This window comes from Glycine max, chromosome 4 (genome assembly GCF_000004515.6).
Source record: "Glycine max cultivar Williams 82 chromosome 4, Glycine_max_v4.0, whole genome shotgun sequence".
NCBI lineage: Eukaryota > Viridiplantae > Streptophyta > Magnoliopsida > Fabales > Fabaceae > Glycine > Glycine max.
In genome coordinates this window covers 11,882,825-11,907,094 of record NC_016091.4, presented here as the reverse complement: position 1 = coordinate 11,907,094, position 24,270 = coordinate 11,882,825, and the positions used below count along the sequence as shown (strand labels likewise).

The 24,270-nt window shown below is 30.6% G+C and overlaps 2 protein-coding genes and 1 long non-coding RNA gene across 17 annotated transcripts; 2 read left to right on the top strand and 1 right to left on the bottom strand.

Annotated features, from left to right (window-relative positions):
- Positions 1-1,102: 1,102 nt before the first annotated feature.
- LOC100794074 (berberine bridge enzyme-like 22) lies at positions 1,103-3,082 on the top strand. Its single transcript, XM_003522785.5, has one exon. It carries the CDS (start codon positions 1,245-1,247, stop codon positions 2,829-2,831), a length of 1,587 nt encoding a protein of 528 aa, XP_003522833.1. The 5' UTR covers positions 1,103-1,244; the 3' UTR covers positions 2,832-3,082.
- A 5,593-nt stretch (positions 3,083-8,675) lies between these two features.
- LOC121174828 (uncharacterized) lies at positions 8,676-10,527 on the top strand. Its single transcript, XR_005891255.1, has 2 exons — positions 8,676-8,758; positions 10,232-10,527. It is a non-coding gene; the product is annotated as an uncharacterized lncRNA (long non-coding RNA).
- A 2,255-nt stretch (positions 10,528-12,782) lies between these two features.
- LOC102667161 (ribonuclease J) lies at positions 12,783-23,551 on the bottom strand. 15 transcript variants are annotated; one of them, XR_001387874.3, is made up of 14 exons: positions 23,139-23,551; positions 20,879-23,017; positions 19,982-20,211; positions 19,747-19,892; positions 19,410-19,663; positions 19,138-19,305; positions 18,960-19,030; positions 18,789-18,861; positions 17,927-18,070; positions 17,802-17,835; positions 17,089-17,156; positions 16,905-16,997; positions 16,226-16,490; positions 12,783-13,099 (listed from the first exon to the last, which is right to left on the bottom strand). XR_001387874.3 is itself a non-coding variant. In XM_041015145.1 (7 exons), the coding sequence occupies exons 4-7, from the start codon at positions 17,970-17,972 to the stop codon at positions 16,119-16,121; spliced, it is 579 nt and encodes a 192-aa protein (XP_040871079.1). In that variant the 5' UTR covers positions 17,973-18,070; positions 18,789-18,861; positions 18,960-19,030; positions 19,138-19,403; the 3' UTR covers positions 14,901-16,118. The 15 variants fall into 15 exon arrangements, 1 of the variants encoding a protein (XP_040871079.1); XR_001387876.3 differs by having other exon boundaries at positions 16,905-16,993; XR_003266752.2 differs by having other exon boundaries at positions 17,089-17,141.
- Positions 23,552-24,270: the final 719 nt, after the last annotated feature.

Genomic DNA, 24,270 nt, shown 5'->3' with positions numbered 1-24,270 from the left:
CGACTTTTGGCAAAATAATTATAAATAGTACCATTACCATATTAGCCTAAACAAGAACGTCAATGAACTTTAGTTACTGTGTGCATTCTTAGAATTATTGTCATTTTCTATTTTTGCTAACTTTTTGTTTTTTAGTTCATTCGTGATCCATGACGGAAACACTATAAGTAAATACTTTATTTCTTTCGTGATCCATATATCTTTTGATTTGTATAAATTAATTAGAGATTTAATTAAAAGGTTTTAATTTTTATAAATACTACTAGTAGCAACCTAGACAAGAACATCAATGAACTTACGTTATTGCGTGCGTGTTTAGCATTATTGTCATTTTCTATTGATTTTGCTTTTTTCTATTATTTTTTTTTATTTCTTAACCCTATGTTTGGATTGAAAGAAAAAAAAATGAGAGAAGAAAGTATTGAAATTTGAATTAAGAGAAAAAATAAGTGGAAAGAAAAATTTTAATTTTTATGTTTGCAAATTCAACTTTCTTTCATTTTCTTTTCTATTTCTTTTCAATCAAACAATAAAAAATATATATCATTATTCGTATTTTCTTTCTTTCTTATTTTTTTTCCCTCCATCCAATCGGACCATAACTGATCCATGACCAAAAGACTATCGTAAATAGACTATCGGTAAATATTTTATTTCTCTCGTCATCCATGTATGGTGTATCTTTTGCCTTTTATAAAATAATTTTTAATGATTTAATTAAAACGTTTTGATTTTATTTACTTTCAATATCTCAAGCAGCAAAATGGAATAGTAAACGGCTCGCACATTCAAATCAACATAATATTAATTTTGGATTGATTACAACATGGTCAGCCTTTTTTTTTTTTATTATTATTACAATAGCGTTAGCATTTATCTAGTTCAATATTTAACCTTTTCATATAAACATAAATTGCATATAGGCTAATGGACAACTTTGCGTCATTTTTATAAACAAAATATCAATAAGTCTGTTTTAAGACAATTAACCAACATGGATTTGTTTTAACTATTGATTGATCAAAATTACATATTTGACCAATATGTTCTCCTTAAATTTGCTAGTTAACATAACAATTTTAATGGGTCAATAGTTAAAACGGACCTACACTGGTAAATTGTTTTAAAACATACCGATATTCATATGTTATTTATAAAAATGAGAATGGTCACTGAGCTATGATGTATATAAATGTGTGAATTATGAAACATAATCAACTAAAGTTACAGAAGTAATTGTAAACATGGAGTTTGGTTATTGTGCAGTGTTTCTGATACTGCTTCTTCCAATCTCATGTGCAGATTCTACCTCAGTTGAGAAGCAATTCAGGGAATGCTTGTTAACCCAACTTGATGGAAATTCTGAATACATTGAAAAAATAACCTTCACCTCATCCTCCTCGCTATATCCCCAAGTCTGGGATTCATTGGCACAAAATCCTAGATGGGTTAGTTCCACAAGGAAGCCTCTTATCATTCTAACACCTTTCCATGAATCAGAAATTCAAGAAGCCATTCTATGCAGCAAACAACTTGAACTGCAGCTCAGAGTTAGAAGCGGTGGCCATGATTATGAAGGGCTATCTTACCTTGGTAAGGTCCCATTTGTGATGGTTGACCTCATCAACATCCGTTCCATCGACATTAACCTTGATGATGAAACAGCTTGGGTTCAGGCTGGGGCATCAATAGGTGAACTTTACTACAAAATTTCAAAAGCAAGTAAAGTGCACGGATTTCCGGCAGGAACCTGTCCAAGTGTAGGGATAGGGGGACATATCAGTGGAGGGGGACAGGGTCTGATGTTGAGGAAGCATGGCCTATCAGCAGACCATGTTCTTGATGCTTACCTCATAGATGTAAATGGGAAGATTCGTGATAGAAAATCAATGGGAGAAGATGTTTTCTGGGCCATCAGAGGAGGTGATGCTGCTAGTTTTGGAGTCATCCTTGCATGGAAGATCAGGTTGGTCAGAGTTCCACCTATTGTTATCGGGTTCAACGTTGGGAGAACACTGGAGGAAGGAGTCACCAATCTCATTCACAGGTGGCAATATATAGCACATGACTCGCATGAGGATCTTGTCATTAGAGTAATTGCTCGAATTAGTGGTCATGACAAATCAAAAAAATTCCAAGCAACCTTCAACTCTATTTTCCTTGGAGGAATAGACAGGTTGATCCCACTGATGAATGAGAGTTTCCCAGAATTGGGATTGCAGGCCAAAGACTGCATTGAAATGAGCTGGATTCAATCAGTGATGTTCATAGCTGGATATGACATAGAGGACCCTCTAGAACTCTTGCTCAACAGAACTACCATGTTTAAAAGATCTTTCAAGGCCAAGTCTGACTTTGTAAAGGAGCCAATACCAAAATCTGGTCTAGAAGGAGCTTGGAAACTGCTTCTAGAAGAAGAAATAGCATTCCTGATATTGGAACCTTATGGTGGTAGAATGAATGAAATTTCAGAATCTGAAATCCCTTTTCCCCACAGAAAGGGCTACTTGTACAACATACAATACCTGGTCAACTGGGAAGTCAATAGTGACGAAGCATCCAAGAGGCATCTACAATGGGCTAAAATGGTTTATAAATACATGACTCCTTATGTCTCAAAATCTCCAAGAGCTGCCTATTTCAACTATAAGGATCTTGATTTAGGCAAAAACAAGCATGACAACACAAGCTACTCAAAAGCTAGTGTTTGGGGTGAGAAGTACTTTAAGGGAAACTTTAGGAGATTGGCACAAATTAAGACAGAGTTTGACCCCCAAGATTTTTTCAAGAATGAACAGAGTATTCCTCTCCTGAATTCCCAACATTCTTAGCAGAAAAAGCATGATATTATTTGGAGCACCTAAGACATTTGTGTAGTGCTTCAATATTATGTTAATCTTCAGCTTTGCGTTATTATTATAGACCCAATCTGGAATGGAATGCTGCTTTTGCAGACATTTCAAAGGTAGCAGATGCAATTTCAAAATGTATATCATATGATATATTTTCATAATGGGTGTGAACATGTTTAACAAGTCATGAAGTTACAAAATCTCATAAGAATGCACTCTAAATTTGTCAATCATGTTGTCTAATGACTCTTCCTATATCTCATGTTGTCTAAATTTCCTCTTCTTCCGTATTATAATTTAATTTATTTATTTTAAACTATCATTGCACAGAAGAAGTGTAATGGTCTATGTTTGATACAATTCTGCACCAAATATAAGCTACTGCCATGACATTCTGATAAAATAAAGTAGTAAGTCACATTAAAACTGAGGCATACCCAGTGTTCTGAACTAAGAATCTAAGCTCAAGAATTTTGTACAAGAGGGGCTTCAGGTAAAACAAAATGCGGTGTTGTTATTGCAAACCCATAACAGAAGCGACTAAAATGATACTGAAGCAAAGACGATTGGTAAAATGGACATGTATAGACAAATTAATGACTAATGGACATTTTTGAACTTAATATAATAAAAAGCAAATGGGGAAACAGAAGATTAAATAAATGGCAAAAAATAACTAAACACAATAATAGCCTATACCATGACGAAGATAAAACCACACCTTCAGGATTTTCACAGTTTGAACCTTAGTAGATCTTTGTCCTTGTGATGTTTCAAAGTGTATATGAAGATAGAGAGTTACATCCGAGATATTTCAGAATCTATAAAATGTTATAGGAAATAATATAATATTCACATTAACTCGAGTAATTTATAGAAAGAAGGATCTAATATTATTGCTTAGCAGTTAGCACCAAAGCTACTGTAACAATCCACATGATAACAAACACCATTCAAATAATGACAAAATGATATCAAAAGAACATCACTCAACACAAAAGACAAGATAAATCAATTTTCATTGTCGTGCATGTGAAAGAGGCATGTCCTTCAGCAGGACCGTGCAAGATGCAAGACAAATTAGACATCAACTAAGACCCAAAAAAAACATTTTTTTAGGTCCCTAAATTTTTTTTATTACTAACTATTAATAAATTTTAACTGATCAAAATAAAATAATTTAGAATCTCTCTCTCCCTTAAAAATTAGTCAATCAATATCATCGTTTTAAAAATTAACCAATATCACCCAAAAAAGTAAATCCCTATTAATTTTCCTTTAACTCATCCTAATTCCCTAACTAACGTATCTCACTCTCCAGACTCTATTCTTCATGTTTTTTCATCTCCTCATCTTCTGTTCATAAAAAAAAATCTATTATTTTCCTTCCCTTGAATGAAACCTGTTGTCTATTGATCAAACTTTGTCTCCGCAGCTAAATCTCTCTGAATTTGACATCGTCTAGATTCTGAACGCCTATAAACTACATACATCCGAGCGTCCCGCGTAAGAGATGCTTTGACTGAATTATCAAAAAATTGTGAAGATCCTAAATTAAAAAGTGAAGTCATGTCTTTAGCAACTCATTAACTTGAAGATTTTGAATTTTTATTAGGAATGAATATTTGGTATGATATTTTGTTTGTTGTCAATTCTGTTAGCAAAATTCTACAATAAAAAGATATGCATATAGATGTTGCTATAGATCATTTAAAAGGTCTTATCACTTATTTAAAACATTATAGGAAAAACGGGTTTGCATTGGCTTTAGAATCCACAGAAAAAATGGCTATCGAAATGGATATAGAGCCAAAATTTCGTGAAAATTGTAAAATTCATAGAAAATCTCATTTTGATGAAAATATTAGTAATGGGATCACACATTCACCTGAAGAATCTTTTCGTATTGAGTAATTTTTATACATATTAGATCAATTAATTAATTCTATTGAGACACGATTTGAACAATTTTTACAATATGAGACTATTTTTTATTTTTAATTTGATTCCAAAAAGATTAAAGCTTTAGATGAGGATGAATTGAAAAAATATTGTATTAATCTTGAAAAGTTTTTAAGGTTTAATGAATACTTTAATATTGATGGTCTTGATTTATTTTCAGAATTGAAAGTATTAAGAGAAGAAATTAGCACACCAATAGAAGTATTGAGTTATATTAAAACTTTAGATTCTTTTCCAAATATTTACATTACATATAGAATTTGGCAATCCCTCTAACAGTTGTTACAGCTCAAAGAAGTTTTTCAAAATTAAAATTGCTTAAATCATATTTAAAATTAACAATGTTACAAGATAGATTGAATGTGTTAGCTATTTTATCTATTGAAAGTGAAGTGCTAAAATTGCTTGATTATAAAATTCTCATAAATGATTTTGCAGCTAAAAAAGCTAAAAGATTAATATAAAAATTGATATTTTATATAATATACTAAGTCTTTTTAAAATTCTTGTAAAAAAAATACCCATTTAACATTTTTGTCTTAGACCCCCAAAATGTCTCTACACGGTCCTGTCCTTCGAAGACCTCAAAGTTAAACAATTCGAAGAGACACAGGTTGAGATGCAGTCGAGGTTCGCCGGAGATGATCACTTCAGTTCTGGTAGCTACGCTCACGTCCAGGTTTGGGTGGGTCTCAACATTTGGGAATGAAGAGGGTTGGGAAAGTTTCATACAAATCTTTACATTCTTAAATATCTTTTCGTTTTGTAACCATTTTTTATATTTGTTGATGGTAAGCTTATTTTTCTAATTTTTGTGTGTGTTTTCAATTTAATTTATGTAAGATATTTTGTTTATTTTTAGTTTATTTAAATTTGTATTTTTTTAATTTTGATTTTTATAAATATAAATTTATGAAAATTATAAAAAAATAGAATATAACAAGGATCAAGAATGTAAAAACATCGATTTACATACTTAAATATGTTTTCAGTTTTAAAAAGTTAATGTTTTTTCATTTTTTCACTGTAAGTTTTTTTTAGTCTCTATAAATTTATGTTTTTTTAATTTTTATTTCAGTAAGATATTTTATTTATTTTTAGTCTTTATAAGTTTATATTTTTTAATTTTAATCTTATAAACACAAATGTATGAGAACTATAAATGAAAAAATTAGTATCTTAAATGAATTAAAATTGAAAATCGATAAAATTACAAAGACTAAAAATGAAAAAAAAAAAATATTACACGGACAAAACATGAAAAAGAGCTAACTTATATGAAACAAAAATATATTTAAGTCAAAATTAAAAAAATAAACTTACATGCATCAAAAATAAAAAAAATTGTTAATTTTAGTTCTTTTAAGTTTTTTCTTCATTTCTAATCCTTTAAGTTTGTATTTTTTTTTCAATTTTAATCCCTTTTTTTCAATTTTTCATTTATTTAATTTTATTCCCTTTAAGATTTTAATTTTTTCATTTATAGTCCTATAAATTTGTACTTATAGTGATCAAAATTAAAAAATACAAATTTATAAAAATTAAAAATGAATAAAATATCTTCCAGGGAATAAAATTAAAAAAAAATGAAAACTTGTCGTGACTAAAATGATCAAGTTTTTTTACATGGACCAAAAACATATTTGAACCATCTTTAAAAATAATATTTTTATAATAAAAATAAAAAAGAAAACAAGGAACTAACCAAGATTTTACATAATTTTTTGTCTAGATTCTAGACCATAAAGAGGTCATTATGTTTGATTCAAGTTGAACCATTATAGGTCACACTACTTTTTTTCAAACATTTAACACTGACTTGAACTTAAAGATTATTGATTATATTTTTTTAGCATTATCATTATAGATAAGTTTCATATTTTTATGCTAATTTAATATACAGAGATTACAAAAAAATATAATATACATAGAGGATAAGTGGTTAAGTGATACAAAAGCATAACTACTATTAACTTTGATGAAAAAAATTAAGATTCACTTTAATGTAGCGAATGGTTAAAGGATAGAAGAAAAAATGTGGAGGAAATAAGTTGGAAAATTATAAGACCAAAATAGTAAATTAGTAATTAATTATCATTTACAATTTAATTTAGAATTTAACTAGAATGCACATTAAATCTATAACTTTATAATAAGTTGTTAACTTTTGTATAATTATTTTAAAATTTATATTTAACCTGATTTTTGATTAATTAATAATGGAAAAAATTACATTAACAAAGTACATGAATTAACCTTAAAATAACAAATTAGAAAGGTTCAATTTAGTAATTAGGTGACATATATTGCAACTATTAGAAATGATAACACGTGGGACAAGCACAGATAATAGTCTCTCACTTTTGGTCTTGCCAAATAAAATAGGGAATTGTTTGGGGCGCCTAACAATTTTCTAAAATGTTAAAAATATCCTTATAGTATGTTTGGATGGGGAAATTTAATAGGAGAATTCAATTTTTTAAAGAATTTTAATTACTTTTCAGTTAAATAAGATGTTTGGATAAAAAATTTGAAGAGAAATTGAAATTTCAGTATTTTGGTAAAGTATTTTAATTAACTTAAATATTAGGATTTTAAATTCTTTCAAAAATTAAAGAATTTGAAATTACATGTTCTCTTTCTTCTTCCAACAGCTTCTCACCCTTCTCTATGCTCAATCTCTCTGTGCGCTCATTGAATCTCTCTCTCCTCCCTCATTGAATCTCTCTCTTGCAACAACACTCAATCTCAACATGTTCTTCTCTGAAACACAACTTCTCTATCTCTGGTTAGTCTCTCTCGCTCTCTCATCTAAGTATTATAGGATTTTTTCTTGTTCATCTTTGTTTTAATCCTGTTTTTACTATTTGATTTCATTAATTTGCATTTTGTGTCTATAATCTACGGTTTGTAGGTTGCATTTCACCAAACTATGTTGGATTTGGATTTGAGTTTGTTTGATTATAAGATATGATGTTGCATCTAAGTAACAAATACATTATACAATTTGTTATCACATCTCCTTTCTTTTGTTGAGTATTCTATTGGAAACCGCAGCAAAGGATGCAGAGGACAATTTCCTAGCTTGGCTATAAGATCTTATGTTGTTCTTTGCATGTTGTTGTAGTGACCTTAAGGCATAGTTCCATCTACAGACCTCCATTGAGCCAGAGAATAAGAGGCTTTGAAGCTGGATCAGTTTCTGATTCAAAAAAATAGCAAAATTGATAGTATAATATTAAATGTAGAGATATTTTACCGGGTTGTTAATTCCTGCTATAATGGCCACTACAGTGGTAGAGCAGATCTGAATGATTCTTTGCTGCTCCTAAATGCTTTTGGTGGAGTGTGTCACTGTTGTGTCTTAGAGAGCTGAGAACACCTCTAGATGTTCCTATAAAGAGAGCAAATAAGATGGAGGGTATCCTTGTCACTAGAGATGGAGAGAGACTACGAAAAGTTATACGCAAAATCATTCAAAAGAATTTAGCGATTAATGGTTTGTCAAAAATATTAAAACAAGTCATTGTTTGATCAATGTAGCTGATCCAACCTAGTGGGAAAGGCTTGGTTGTTGTTATGCCATGTAGGGTTTACAAGGGTAGTGTGTGACTCTGATAAACTATACTACATCAATACATCCTCAATCCAAACCACATGTTGTTGTTCTCTTTTGATAATTATAACTAAGCAAGATACTTTTCCATGAACTCATAAGCTGTCTAACTTGAAACTATTTCGGCTTTATATATTTAGCTTTCTATGTAAGCTGAGGTTTACATTGATACTAGCAAACTTGCTTGCAAAGTAGTTAATAAAGCTTGATTTCCTTTTCTTATCCTGAAATTATGGTTTTACATTTCAGGAGCGAGAGAGAGATCACTTTTCTCAGTTTATAATTGAAGGCTTTCACATCTTACTACAAGAGAAAGAGAAGAGACAAGGTATGTGACGGTATAGTTGGCAGAAGTTATTTTTGCTGTTTCAAGGAAAAACTTACAGTTTATAAGTGAAAATTAGACAACCTTTAATTGTTAAGAGCAAAAGTAGGGAGACATCAGTGAACCAAGCAACAGACACGACAGTGACACCACACAAAAGTTCATATATAGGTAACATAGCAAACCAATGCATACATGCCTTAGAGGCATTCTAACTTGAAATTGCCCAACTTGAAATTGGGGAAAGTAGACACAAAATCATAGTATTTCCAATCTAATGCCATGAAAACTTCTCAAGCTAAAGAAAAATTTTGTCACAACAATTCTAATAAAAAAATTCAATGGAAAGAAACATATTAAGAATACGTGTAGGCTGCTTCTACCTACATTGTCTTTGCCTACAAAAAGGGTTATATTAAAATAAATTAATCTTGCAGCAACAACATAATTAAAATCCCCAATTTTGCTGTACTCCAGACTAAAAAATCACATTCACAAAAGGAGAATTAATTAACTGAACACTCATGTAATAGAATGCTATTTAAAGTAGTTAAATCAGTGTTAGGCAAATAATCGTGTTTGGTAGAATGATGTTCAAAAAGTTTAATCCAAGTATGTAAGGACCTGCTAGCATTTCTTGAAACATTTTTTTACAAAGAGCATAAATTATTTTTGTTGTTAAATGTTTTCCGAATTTATTTATTTTTTATGGTCAGAGGTATATATAAGTCTCATAATTTCTCAAATGCTTAAATGGTTTGCTTATTGACTTATTCATGTCAATTAAGTGCAGTAAGTCTGTTACTCAAATGACCAAGCCAGATATCACCCATACAAATACAATGTTGATACAAATGAACTAAAGTTGACATGCTTATCAAATTTAACTCATGCAATCAAAATGGGTTAGAAGTATAGAAGTATTGTGTACAAAATGACCATAAAAATATTGCTTATAATTTTGGTAAAAATGCTTTGACAAATTATCCAATTTTGTATGAAACATATCACATACCAGTACACATATATGAGCTCTCAATTGTGAAGAGCATAATATCATATAGCAGTAGTGCAGTACCATCAAACATTGTTCCCCACTAATTAGATACCAGTTAGGCATTCAAAATTTATAAACTAATTTGTGATGCAGGTACTACCTACTAGCATTTCTCTAAGATGCAATTGTCAACACTAGGATTTTTTAATGTATAATAAACTTGTTGCACTAGGATTTCAATACAGATTTAAACATTTATAAGTGGGAATTTCTAATTATTGTGAGAAATAGAACTATATATCTAATTGTAAATAATTCTGTTGTGCCTCATAGTTAAGGGAAAGAAAACTTTACCCATAATTTTATGCATTATATATACTATTTGTTATTTTCTTTTTTTTTTTCTTTGTCATAGAGCTTTTGTGAATAGTTTATTAAAGTTAATAACATCCTTTGTTATTATATTACTTTTCTTTTAGTTATATAGTATGGATGGTCAAGAAATGGAAAGTAGTATAGTTGATGCTTCAGTTGCTTCAAGAAAACGTATAAGAGATGAAGAGGAGGAAGAAGAACTTGAACAAACATTTTTCATTATTGTTAGTGTTGTCACTATGCTTTTGGGTGCACTGACTTGTTATCATGACAAGTACTTTGTTAAGGAACCTGTTTGAAATTTGGAATTAGAAAGACATAGTTTCCTCAATCGTCTATACAGGAGAACAAAAACTGATTGCATTGAACAATTAAGGGTCAGTAAAAAGACATTTTTTAAGCTTTGTAGAATTTTACAAGAGAAAGGACAATTGGTAAAAACAAGAAATGTTCCAGTAGCTGAAGCCGTGGCAATGTTTTTGCTTATCCTTGCTCACAACCTAAAGTATAGAGTTGTACATTTTAATTATTGTAGATCCATGGAAACAATTAGTAGGCAATTCAAGAATGTCCTACGAGCTATAATGAAAGTAAACAAAGAATATTTGAAGTTCCATGACTATAATCTAGAGGGCTCGATGGAAAATAAATGGAGATGGTTTAAGGTAAGTTTGTCATTTGTTAGTAATTATAAGGTACTTTAAGTGATTACAACTTATTTTTTATTTTGAAATGTTTTTAGAATTCGATTGGAGCACTTGATGAAATACATATTTCGGTTATAAATAGAAGTAGGATTTTTTTTATTTCTGCAGCGCCATTTTTTTTCCATAAAATTTTCGTCACTTAGTGTAATTTGCTTCCGTTAAGGGAGGTTTGGAAGCGTATTTGGTCTCTGGTGGTGTACATGCGTTTGTTAGGAGTATACGGTGATTTTTGGTTGGTTTTCGTCGTTGGAGAAGGAAAGGTAAGCAAAAAAAATTGTATGCACATACGGGTCACTTGCATTATTAATAGAACACTCAAACAACTGAGCTAATAGACTCGTTATGTTATAAACAAATAGTGTCGCTGTATATAACACTAAAATTTTTAATTTATATTTAATGTATATGTAAATTTACATAATAAATTTTGTGATGATTATTTTTTATATAATAATTAATTTGTTTACATATAAAAATGATAGATTTAATAAGTATTTACAGATGTAAAAAAATATCAAATTTATTTAATTATCAATTGTTATAAAAAAATCTAAATACATCATTCAATTAAATATCATATTTATTTAATTTTTAATCATTATAATAAACATCTAAATACATCATTCAATTAAATATCAATTTATTTAATTATCAAATTTTGTAAATAATTTAAATGAATAAAAAATTTCTAAAAAAATAATTTAAAAAAAATTAAAACATGGATTAATAAATAAATTTTAAATCTTAAATTTTGGTTTAATATTTTTTATAACTACTAATATATTTTTAAATTTGATTTCAATCATTATCTTAAACTAACAATCTTATCATATCTTAACTTTTAAATTTTGGTTTCAATATTTCTTTTTAACTACAAAATCAAATATATTTTTAAATTTAATTTCAATCATTACCTTAAACTAAAAATCTTATCATATTTTAAATTTTGGTTTCCATATTTCTTATAACTAATAAATTTAATATATTTTTAAATTTGATTTCAATCATTATCTTAAATTAACAATCTTATCTTATTTTAAATTTTAAATTTTGGTTTCAATATTTTTTATAACTACAAAATCAAATATATTTTTAAATTTAATTTCAATCATTATCTTAAACTAACAATCTTATCATATTTTAAATTTTGGTTTCCATATTTCTTATAACTAACAAATTTAATATATTTTTAAATTTGATTTCAATCATTATCTTAAACTAATAATCTTATCATATTTTAAATTTTAATTTTTGGTTTCAATATTTTTTATAACTTCTAAATCACATATATTTTTAAAATTTATTTCAATCATTATCTTAAACTAACAATATTATCATATCTTAAATTTTGGTTTCAATATTTTTTATAACTACTAAATCAAATATATTTTTAAATTTTATTTCAATCATTATCTTAAACTAAAAATCTTATCATATTTTAAATGTTGGTTTCATAATTTTTATAACTAATAGATTTATTGTACAATTAAAAATTATGTTTCAATATTTTTATAACAAATTTTAATTATTAAAAATTTTCGTTTAAATATTTATTGTAACTGAAAAATTTAAATTATTTTTAATTATGATTTCAATATTTTTTCAAAAGTAACAAATTCAATATCTTTTAAATATTTTTTTTGATTTTTTTTAAAAGTGAAACAAATATAATATAACAATATTGAAAATTAATTATTTACCCAATTTAATCTTAATTTTAGCAATCTAATCTAATCTTAATAATAACTAATATATTTTTTATAAATAAAATCAATAATTAACATATAAATCAGAAAAAATTATAAAATTTCACTAACATTACAAAACAACATTACACTACGAAACAATTTAAATAACAATTGACAAATCAAAAGTTAAAAAAAAAAACAAATTTAGAAGAAAAATTGAAAAAAATTCTTCAACAAAAAAACCCATACGGATCAAGACCTTCTTAGAATGTACTAGACGGTTCTTGGCAGAACCATCTTAAAATGTGTGATTTTTTTTAGTGATAATTCTGTTGGTGCAAGTCAAAAGGCACTGGTTTTCTTACATGGATTCCAAGAAATATGGTATACATGGAGGCACTAGATGATTGCTGCAGCAAATGCTGGCTACCGGGCTATTGCCTTTGATTTTAGAGGTTATGGACTTTCTGAGCATCCCGCGGAGCCACAAAAAGCAAACTTACTTGACCTTGTTGATGATGTCGTGGGTCCGTTGGATTCATTAAGCATTACCAAGGTATGCAACAACATATATGCGCTATACAACACAATTTGAGTAATATCTATCATACTTAACAAACTACACGAGTTTCAAGAATTATAGAATAATACATTCATAGACAATTCTGAAATTAACAAATTTTATCACCAAATTTTCCATTAAAACTTGTCTCAAATATAAGCAAACCCATAATAAAGAGACCAAGATAGAAAACTAAAGTCATGTTTGATTTATCTCATATACTTATGTGGTTATATCAAATGCAAAGGGAAAAAACAACACCCTTTTGATTCAAGCTAGTGAAAACTTAGGCTAATTGTATGAACTAATGATTAACAATATTCAGGAGGCTGGGAGGGCAGAAGCAGATTTTGTTCGCTTTGATGTTAAGTCAGTTATAAGGAACATCTACACATTCTTCTCTAGAAGTGAGATACCAATAATAGGTGATAATCAGGAAATCATGGATTTGTATGACCCAACTACTGCCCTGCCACTAGGGGTGGAAATGAGCCAAGCCAAGCCAAGCTTTATTAGGCTTGAGCTTGGCTTATTACCTGTCATAGGCTTTTTTTTAAGGCTCGGCTCGGCTTACATAAAAGCCTGGCTTGGACCATGAGCCTATTTAAAAGCTTGCTTAAAGACGTCTTTGATTAATTAATTATTTTAAAACCTAGTGAAATACTAACTAAAAAAAGAAACTTATAAAATTTCGTATAAGTAATGTACAAATCCAAAAATAATTGATAAACAAAATCATATTGAATTCAAGTCGTTAAAGTACAAAGTATATCAAAAGAAAATAAAAAGAGCATAATATTAAAAAATGTATGGATTAGAGATGATTTACACTAATATAGCTAAACAAAAGTTATTATTAGTTAAATTAACAATTTTAAATCCAATTTTTGAATATATAAGTATATTAAATATTTTTTTTAAAAATATATCTACAATAATTTCATCTTAGTCTACTCAAGCCATATCTTATATACTATTGATCAAGGCCATACCCGAATCAAATAAACATTAAAAATGCAGTATATAGGAAGTGATCCTAGGTCGTCTCCCAACAAGCAATGGTCAACCAAACGTTCATAATAGATAGTAATAAAATAGTAACCAATTGGGGGGTTGTTTATTTTTGTAAATTAAACAGCAAACAAATTTGAATTAGAAAATAACAGAATTAAAACATTTTTTCCCTTAATTCACAAGCAAGTCTCTTATCTTAGGTTACGAGAATTTATCCTTAATCAGTTCAACCACTTAATCCAACCCTAAATTAAATTACTAAGCGAAAATTAAGATAAGGTTGTCATTATGTGACTAAACAACACATACACCAATTAATCATGAACGAAACTGATCATTAAGCATGAACGTAAATTAAGCGCATAGACAATTAATCAAGCACTAAGCATGCATGGATTAATAGCAACAAATAAAAAGTAATTGGTGAAGAAAAAAAACTGATCAGTATTCAATAGTAATAACAAAACCTCAAAGAGAACTGCGTTTGATCCTCAAGAGAAAACAATGCTAGAGACTTAGCCTTCCATTAATCAGTAGAAACGAAACTGTAGATTGAAGCCGAAACGAAATTGCAGAAAATGAATTTTATTCTACGTGAAAAGTGTGCATGAACAGTAATAAAAACTGGAATTCTAAAATCCTAGAATTATTCTCCTCTCCAAAAAAATCTCTCTAAACTAAAACCTTGGTGCTGTTATATAGGTCCTCAGCCCCAAAGCTCATAAATCTATTTTAAGTCCAAGACCATAAACGAAATAAAATAAAATCTGGACAAGATAAGATAAGATTGGATGAAATAAAATCTGGATGAAATAAAATCTAGATGGAATAAAATCTGGATAAAATAAAATCTAAATAAGATAAGATTTGATAAAATAAAGTTATTATTATTATTATTATTATTATTATTATTATTATTGTTAGTTAAACAAGCCGGTTTGTTAAGTTTAACAAGCCTTTTTTATAGTTTAAGCTTGGCCTTTTTATCTAAAGAGGCTTTTTAAAAAGCTTGAGCTTGGCCTTTATGGTAAACAAGCCGAGCCTTACATAAGTCAAGCCAAAGGCCCTCGACAAGCTGCTCGGCTCATTTCCACCCCTACCTGCCACCATAGTTCTCTGAGGAAGACCTGGCAACCTATGCATCACTATTCAAAAAATCTGGGTTCTAATTTGCATTTCAGGTTCCATACAGGTAATCCCAGGACAATACCTCTTCTAGAAATCTAAAAAAGTGGATTCTTTTTCCTTGTATTTCAATATTGGCATGTTATTCTCAAGCATTGAAATCTTATTCTAAATAATTGTATGCAACTAAGGTTCTTTTATGAGACATGATATGTCATTTTCCTGAAACCAGGTTTCTTAAGTTGAAGTCTTTTGTTTCAATGCTCTAAAATAGTTTTAGTTTTCTAGTCTAGGGTACTTCAGTAATATTATCAGAACTAATGATCCACAGAGGACTCTTGGAGTGGATAGTGGCATTGCTGGAATTAGTAGTTAAATGCCTATTGGAACCTGTAGCAATTTATGTTCAGATTCATGTGCATGGCTATTCCTGTACCTAGAATATACAATGCATGTACTTGGGAACTATAATCATCATTAATCTCGTTGTAAATACAAAATTGTAATTACTAGATCAACTGAGTAACTCGAGTTATTCAAAAAATTAATTCTCTGCTAGTAATTCTCTAAAACTTTCTCAAGTTGGTACCAAAGCAGGCTTGGCCCCATGATGTCTCTATTCTGCCTCTCAATCCCAAAAGGAGGGAATACGATAGATGACAGGTTCTAAGTAATAGGAGGGAATCAATAGTGATCAACATTGTGATTAAAGAGAGGTCAGGTCTCATGAATGCCTACAGTAGGAGTAGGAGGGATAGCCCTGGTCTCTTGAATACCAGGAGGAGATTCTGCATTCCTATCATTCTATCTTGTTTCTCAATCTTTGTTTTAGCATCATAATGCATATTATTGAGAGATTGCTTGATCTATGAATAAAACATACAATTAACATGACCTATTCACCTTTATATAAAATGCTCAATTGCACATAAACAAACAAAATGCAAACCAACAAGACCTCCACAATTTTAAATGTATTCTTCAAATGTAAATTGATGTTACCTCTTATTTGCATTTTGGTTCTCTGATTTTCTTTCTCATGTCCATCCACCATTTTTCTCAATGTCGACATCCCATCCACATTTAACTTTCCAGAAAACTTTGTGTTTATCTCATTAGCAAGAACAGCTACAGGATTTTCTAATTCTCCACGATACCCATGACCAGACATATGCATACATTCATTCTTCCCCATAACTATAGTTGATCCAATCTCTGATATGTTGTTTAGCAATTCCATAACATGAGACCCATTAGCAGGGATAACCTAACAATGATATAAAAAGCAAAGAACTCAGTAACAACACATTAGTAGATAGAAATTTTCATAATTATCTTTTTTCTTCACCCAGAAAAAATTTCAACAACTAACACAAGCAAAAGGTCAGCCAGAAAAATTAGAAGTTGGTAAAGAATGGATTTAAATTTGAAAGTAAAAATAGTAAATTGCAAGTTCATATACTGGTATTGGTTCATTAGCAAAAGGTTAATGTAGTCCATTGTGCATTTTAGATTATAGCATATTTTAAGGAAATAATCATTTTTTTGCCAGCTTCCTGAGATAGCTTTAAAAAGAATACAATTATTTCAAAGAATTTAAGTGTTCCTAAACAAGCCTTCAGCTATACTTGATGTGCTTTAGATAAATCAACCAGGCAAATACCCAATGCAATTATCATACCTTAGCTAAATACAAAACAATATCTTCCTTTGTCAGCTTGAAAGAATGACTACTTCCAAAATATGCAAGATTAAAGGCAGCACGTGGCTCTGCCTAACACAATAGCACATATTTGGTGAAATGCCATAAACTTTTGTAAGTCAATGGAACTAGACAGTCTTTAAAGGGCCTTAAAAGTACTTACTTGAGATCCCGTTGTCACAATAAGCAAATCCTTTGGCGCATAAGCATCAAAATCTGAATGACCGTCACCTTTGTAAAATTAGAAATAATTAAAAGTAGGTAACAAATGACAGTATCAGACTTACAAAAGCTCTAACAAAAACAAGGATATAAAGGTCTCACAAAAATTTAGAAACACATATACTAATAGTGACTAAAGGTGGAAATAATAATAATAATAAAAAAAAAAATCCAACAATAAGCAGATGTAAAATAAAAGGGAAAAAAAATCAGATATGCACATTTAGACAAATAAATATTAACTCATATTTTGTCAAAGTCAAAGCTAATTCTTATCTCGAAATTTTAATAAATACAATGACAAAAAAAAATGTCTCAAGTCAAAGAACCACTTAACCTAAAAAGTTCATGTTGGTAAGCAAGGTACAACTACAAGTAGGTTGCAGAGAATATTAAAAACTAACTGCAGGTGCAGTAGTATAAAGGGAAATCAACTAGGTCCAAGAGATAACAAAAAACACTGAAAAATAAAAAAACCTATGAAACCTTTTAAAAACAAAGCAAAATTCATAACTGGTTATTTTCCAACTAGCAAATTGCAATGAGATTCCTCTAACCTAATTGAAAATACAATACTAGTTGCTCAGCACTAGAATTCTGAAACCTCCAGTTTCCATCTACAAACCACTTAAGTCTTATCTTAACATTACTTACCAGAAGATCAAAATTGTCATTGTCTGGCTTGTCACTGTTAAAAAACATCATAAATACAAAATCACACATTACAATTTGTGCCAAGTTCATCTAAGAAAAAGATGTGACATAAAACATCACTGTACCTAACATAAATAGGACATCCACCAATTGCACGACCTGCAGTATCATAATCTGCTGGTGGGTGTAAACTGCTGGATCTACTTCACATTGTGATGCTGCTTTGCTCCATCTACTAGATGCTTCAGACCTGACATCTACTCATTGTTCTGTAATTTCTTTTGAAATTTAGTATTCTCTTTAAGGAATAGAATGATAAAAGATCGGTCGACCTCTACAAGAAAATTTCCAAAATAGTGAAGCATAAACAATGATAAAAGATCTTGTCCAATTGAGGAAGCGTTTCATCCAACAAATTATTTGTACAAAGAAATCCAACATGTGGTTATTGGGTCATTGGACAAAAATGTACAGTAAGCACCACATAAAAACACATTGTACACACTACTAAAATAAACGTCAACTGAGCATAATAAAAAAAATGTAAACAATCCAAATGTCTAGTGTGAAACAAAAATTCCATCTTTCTCATCTACATGTTGCTAAATTCCATGTTTTTAATCTGTAGAAAATATGCTGCCCATTTGTTGCGAATTGTTGTCATGGTCTCTTTGTCTAACGGCATTGCATCAGAAAACCACTGCGAAAATGAAAATATGAAAGCACATGGTTCATAAAACATTGAATTAGACTTTCATACAAAAGTAACAATTAAAAATTGTTAGAGCCAACATACTCTATTCCATTCATTCTTCAATCCACCACTTACTATGCACCACATCCAATGCATCACATAATATCCACACTCATAGCTTCCGGTTTGAACATGGCTCTAAATGCGATATGAAATATATTTACTAAATCTACAATGATGAAAGTAACACATGGCAGTAACTCAAAAGAAATTTTGAAGACATAATGACACACCTTTGGTTCAATCCACCGAGGTCCAACTTGATATCCCTTTCCTTCCAAACTACTGGTTAATGTCTTCATTGCACTAGTTTCAAAATACCAATAATGTATATAATATTAAAAACATTGTGTTTAACCACTATAATTGTTATACATTATTTGACTTTAAATTTACTAAGTAACCTGTTAATTGCACCCTTGATGTTGACATCAGGCTTCTTATGCAAAGAACACAACTAAATAACAATATTGTCCTGTGGACATAGAACAATAAGTTGCCAATGTGCCTTGAAGACAAAAAACATTAGTTACGCAATTATAATGTATTTTGTAAACATTCTTCAACATCAAGTGGACTTACTGATTCAGATAAGCTCCTAGGTACACTTGTCATTGTGATTCCTTGACCCATGTTTGAATGTTTTGATGAAATTCTTGACGTTTGTCCCTTGCGTTGTGTATACACTGAGGTTCAAGGAAACCATACAGTGATCCATAACCTAAGCTTGTGCTCCAATCATTCATGAACCTATTTCAACTAAATTTCGTCAATTTTGTAAGTTTTATATTGTAGGCAACATCAATTATTAGTTAATATATAATTTGAACAGCTACTAAACAAAATTAACTTACATGGTCCACAACTATAGTATGGATATGTTCAAACATTTGTCACCTAAAATTATCTTGGTTACATTTGCGTGTGTGATGAAAAAACCCTATTTGACATTAGGAATCCCAAATTTCGCCCCATCCCATGGAAACTCAAATGACTTTTGGTAAACATCAAAAAGGTTTTTAACCAATTCTCCCAATGGATCAACTGTAGGCACTGAAGTGTCCATTCCTGCAGATGTAACCCTTTTCGGCATACACATTTGTAAGTCCTACATGTTTAATGAAATTTCAATTGCGATAACTTTCAAAAAAAATGTCGTTGCAATTAATATTGAGAGGGAAAATACTATACCTCATTAGCTACAGGTTTCACAAGATGTGTCGGCCACCCAACGAATGTCCCAACGACCTGCCTCACAAATTGAATCTCTGATGTCAAAAAAAGGACCTGAGCATCACCGTGGTAAACTTTGACAACACTCACCCTAACCACATCATCTGCATAAGGGACATTGTGTATGGTCAACATACTATCATACACTTTTCCCAATGCAACTAGTTTAGTACACTGGTCATGAACTACGTACAAGCCCATAGTGTCAACGTGCAGATTAGAAGGCTCTTTAGCTGATGGAATTGTGTCAGCATCAGCACAACTCCCCTTGGTTCTCACACGTGCAGCTACCACTTGTATATTAGGAGGCTCAAGTGGCGATGAGTACTGTGATGCAATTTGGTATAACTCTAGTTTTATTCCTTGCTTCAACTCTTGTTTAAGCACGTATAGTTGCTGGTTGACAAAATACATCTAGCCATACTATAGGAAGACCAAGATGTCTAAGCTTCAGGTTGAGGGTATATGATGCAAAAGAGGAATATGACTATGGCTATGATGACTACAAACGATACAAAAGTTTCGCGAGAATCTTGCAGTCCATATGCCCTATTGAGGGAAGGGACAAAAAATTTGCACCCTTGGATTTTCAAACCAAAAAGATTTGACAATTACTACTTCATAAATATTCTTGAAGGGAAAGGCTTGTTAGTTTTATACAATGTTCTTATCATCCATGACTTACATGGAAAGATTACAGAGCAGGTGCGGGCTTATGCCTCTAATGAAAAACTTTTGTTTGCTTCATTTGCTAAATCTATGATTAAGATGGGAAACATCAATGTTCTTACAAGAAATGAGGGGGAAATTAGGAGGAATTGTAGGTTTGTCAATGCTTAGTTGTTATGTAGTGCATATGGTTTGTAATAATTAACTGATTCAGACCTAATCTTACTACTTGCAATTGAGAATATAAATTATATATGAAATTGATCACCTAACAAATGGAAGAAGCAAATGTTTATATATTTTGGCAACAATACTAAATTGGCATCAATATCAGGGTCCTAACATGGTTGCTAGAAAGAATGAAGTTCCATTAAATAATTGTAATCATAATGTCATTCTACACAATTCCCTTATTGCATACCTTTTGGTGTTTCACACAATGCAATTTGTGGCTCGAATTAATATTCCATTTATGCTTAATCTGTTGCTGAACTTGCTGGAATTAGTAGGGGATGCCTGGCTTAATTGTTGAGTTTTGCCTATAGGCCTGGTTCCCCCAGCATGGAAGATATTGAAGCCTTTTCTGCAACAAATAGAGCAAAATTGGATGAAGCAGAACTTGCCAAATCTGTTCCTAACAATATATGTTTGGAGGTACCATTTCAAGTATGATCAATATTTATAAGCACCAATTATGAAATACTCTTCTATCCTATTAGTTTCATGTCTGGCTTAATCAAATCCACAGACAGCTATGGACAATGTTTTTATGGACATGGACAGATCTAGGTTTTGAGGTTTGGGGGCAGTTACTCCCCAAGATTTTTATTTTTTAATATGTATAACTACCTGCATATAAACTGCATGAATAGATAATTAGAACAATTAGCACATCCACTGCTCATATTAGAAGCATACGCAAAACGTTGACCAAAATTGATCAAGAAGGAGAAATTCTGCCAAATGGAACACTTTCTGTGTATGTAACCTTTATCTTGAAAATCTGACGTTCTACCATAGGTTTGTAGCTTAATTACATTTTGTATCTGACTAGAGAAAAATAATTTCTTGGCACTTATAGGGATGGACAAGCAATTTCAGTTGTTTACTTCTGGGCTGGCTACACAATTAAAATATTTACCAATTTTCCACGCCATAACAATTAAAATATCCATATAGAGATTGGATAGATAGGAAATGATAAAACACCAAACAAGTATAAGAAATGACTAAACATAAATGCAAATCATTTACAAACATTGTTTGAATATTTACCATCAGATAAAATTTTTGGAGAACTAGTTGGTACATTATCAGGAATAACACTACCTAAATCAGTGCTAGTGGTAGATTCTTCTCTGAAGCAATCTAGAGCATAGCTTTCCCAGTCTAGAGGAAAGCCAAATAAAAAACATTGGAAAACCTACTAATCAAGAAAAATGAGGACCAAGTAAAAAATATCAAATTGAAATAACATACAAACTATACATAATAAAAGGAGGAACAATAACCACCATAAACATTGACTCTTACAAGATCACTATAGACATCATATAATTACCAAAATTTTAAAATAAGGCTTATCAAATAGAAAGGGAAAGGTGAAAATCACCAAGATCGTCCTGTTTGGATAAAGTTTTCCATAAACACTTCATATGAATAGAGGACGATCTTGGTGTTTTTCACCAAAAATGTTAGCTCTTCTATATCATTCATTTAGAATGATTATGAATAGAGGACTCCAAATTTATACATTATTAGATTCCATAATTTGCTATGAAGTGACAATTTAGAATAAATTGAAGTAGCATTGTTCTACTATGCTTAACTCATGTTAATTTGAAATACACTTATACGTTAACTGCATAGAAGAATTTAGCTAGTTTCCTAGTATGCTTATGAGTTCAATACTTGCATCTGACAAGTAATGCCTCCAGTACTACAATTGATAATTCAGAACTCAAGTAAAACATCAATTTGAGGGACCAATGGATGCTGAAAAATATTACAAAATTGAAAAATCTTGAGTTTGGAATGTTTACACTAGAGAAGTATAATCTTTTTGACAAGGTTGCATTAAAAGAATGAAAACTATGGTGTCGAGCCAACTCATACTTGTACCTATATATGATGTACAATAGAAACAACGAAAAAAGGAACATTGACTAAAGGAACAGGGAAAGATGAATGTTGCATATGTAATTTTTTTTATTATAACACGGCCAATTGAAACAAAACATTACATGAAATTTTCATTGACATGCACTGTTTTCCTACACAACAATAAAGGATCCCAATTCAGTTATTATTGTTGTTTCCCATAATAGTTCATAACCCGAAAGAAGATAGTAAAGTAGAATGAAGGAAACAGAACAAGCTTGAGGTCTACATAGCCAAACTATGCAGCCGATCCTATTCCAAATTCACCCCTCATTTCAGCCTTAAATTTATTGAGATCAGCAAGGGATGACATGTCAGAGCTGAAGGCAATAACCACAGCCACCAATGTGGCCGACACCACTTTTCCCCATTTTGTGGATTCTGCATTGGCAATACGACCCTGCTTGAAGAAATTCAAATACAACACAGGCAATACATTAAACACGCACGTTTTAAGGTGAAAAAACAGAGGTGTGAAAATGTTAACGCGAAGGAAGGTAAGCGAGAAGTCTTAGGCTTACTTTCTCGATGAGACACTAGCGACGACTAAACACTTTCCTTGGAAGTCGTTTTTCTGGCTTTAATCAACCACCAATAATACAAGGTGACCTTCAGAAAAGAAAGAATAATGTCAGAAATAAAAATTAGAGAAAGGGAAAATCAAACTGTGATTGGTTGGGATTAGAATCGAAGTAGTTGGATTTGGGAAGGGTGCAATAGCTTCTAAAGTGATCGATGAGAATAAGTGGTGAGCGTCCGTTTGTGAAGTCTGCAAGCAAAGCTCAAGTGAATTTTGAAAATGCAAAGAAAACGATTCTTGAAGAATGTGAGAGAGTGCGAGTGAGAGAGAGGCATGCCGAAGTGAGCGAGATTGTGTGAGAATATTAAAAGTCAAAACATATCCTTTCGAAGACATTTTTTAAAACTAACATTGAAGTCTTGCTTTAAACATTGGTTCTTGAAGAAATCAATGTCTTAATGCATTTTCAAAAAAGGTTTTGAGAGAATCGTCTTTAAAAGATTGTAATTATTTACAAAAATGTCACTGTTTTTTTTAAGACGATTTTTGTATAACTGTTGTTGATATGTCATTGTCGAAAACAATTTTTCTAGTGGTGAGACGAAAACACATCTTGACATCCAGGTACGCATATCTACAAAGTCTACGAAGACACAGGGTCACCTCTTAACCATTTGTTCCTACGCACATCAGATACAAGGTCATCACAGACACAAATCACACGTATAACAACGCAAGGAAAAACTTACAAAAAAAAAATACTACAAGAAGATAAAACTTAACAATTAAAGCATGATTTACTATCATCACATATATAACATAATATATAGAAATCATACATAAAACATGAGTGTTAGAGTTCTCATAACATGACATCTCATAATAATCATCAGTTCATCAACCATTATATAAAGGTTTAATAATCATACATCGTCATCATCATCAGTCCATCAATCATCAGACATCAAAGTATTTCCATAACTCATCAAGTAAAACATCATTCTCAAGGCACAATTATCAATGTACATGTCTAACTATCATGTTATATCATGTTAACTCTTTACTCTTGGAAGATTTTACCTTGAGCAATTGACCCAAGTACATCCCTTAACATAGTCACACCTTAACCATTC

Bases quoted from the DNA above. Each gene is read 5' to 3' on its own strand.
- LOC102667161 (XM_041015145.1), bottom strand. From the start codon at position 17,972: ATGATACTGCAGGTCGTGCAATTGGTGGATGTCCTATTTATGTTAG. The intron at 17,157-17,926 runs GTACAGTGATGT...AATTTTACAAAG, and splicing joins GGATGTCCTATTTATGTTAG to GTGACGGTCATTCAGATTTT. The intron at 16,998-17,088 runs GTAAGTACTTTT...CTATTGTGTTAG, and splicing joins TTGTGACAACGGGATCTCAA to GCAGAGCCACGTGCTGCCTT.
- LOC100794074 (XM_003522785.5), top strand. From the start codon at position 1,245: ATGGAGTTTGGTTATTGTGCAGTGTTTCTGATACTGCTTCTTCCAATC.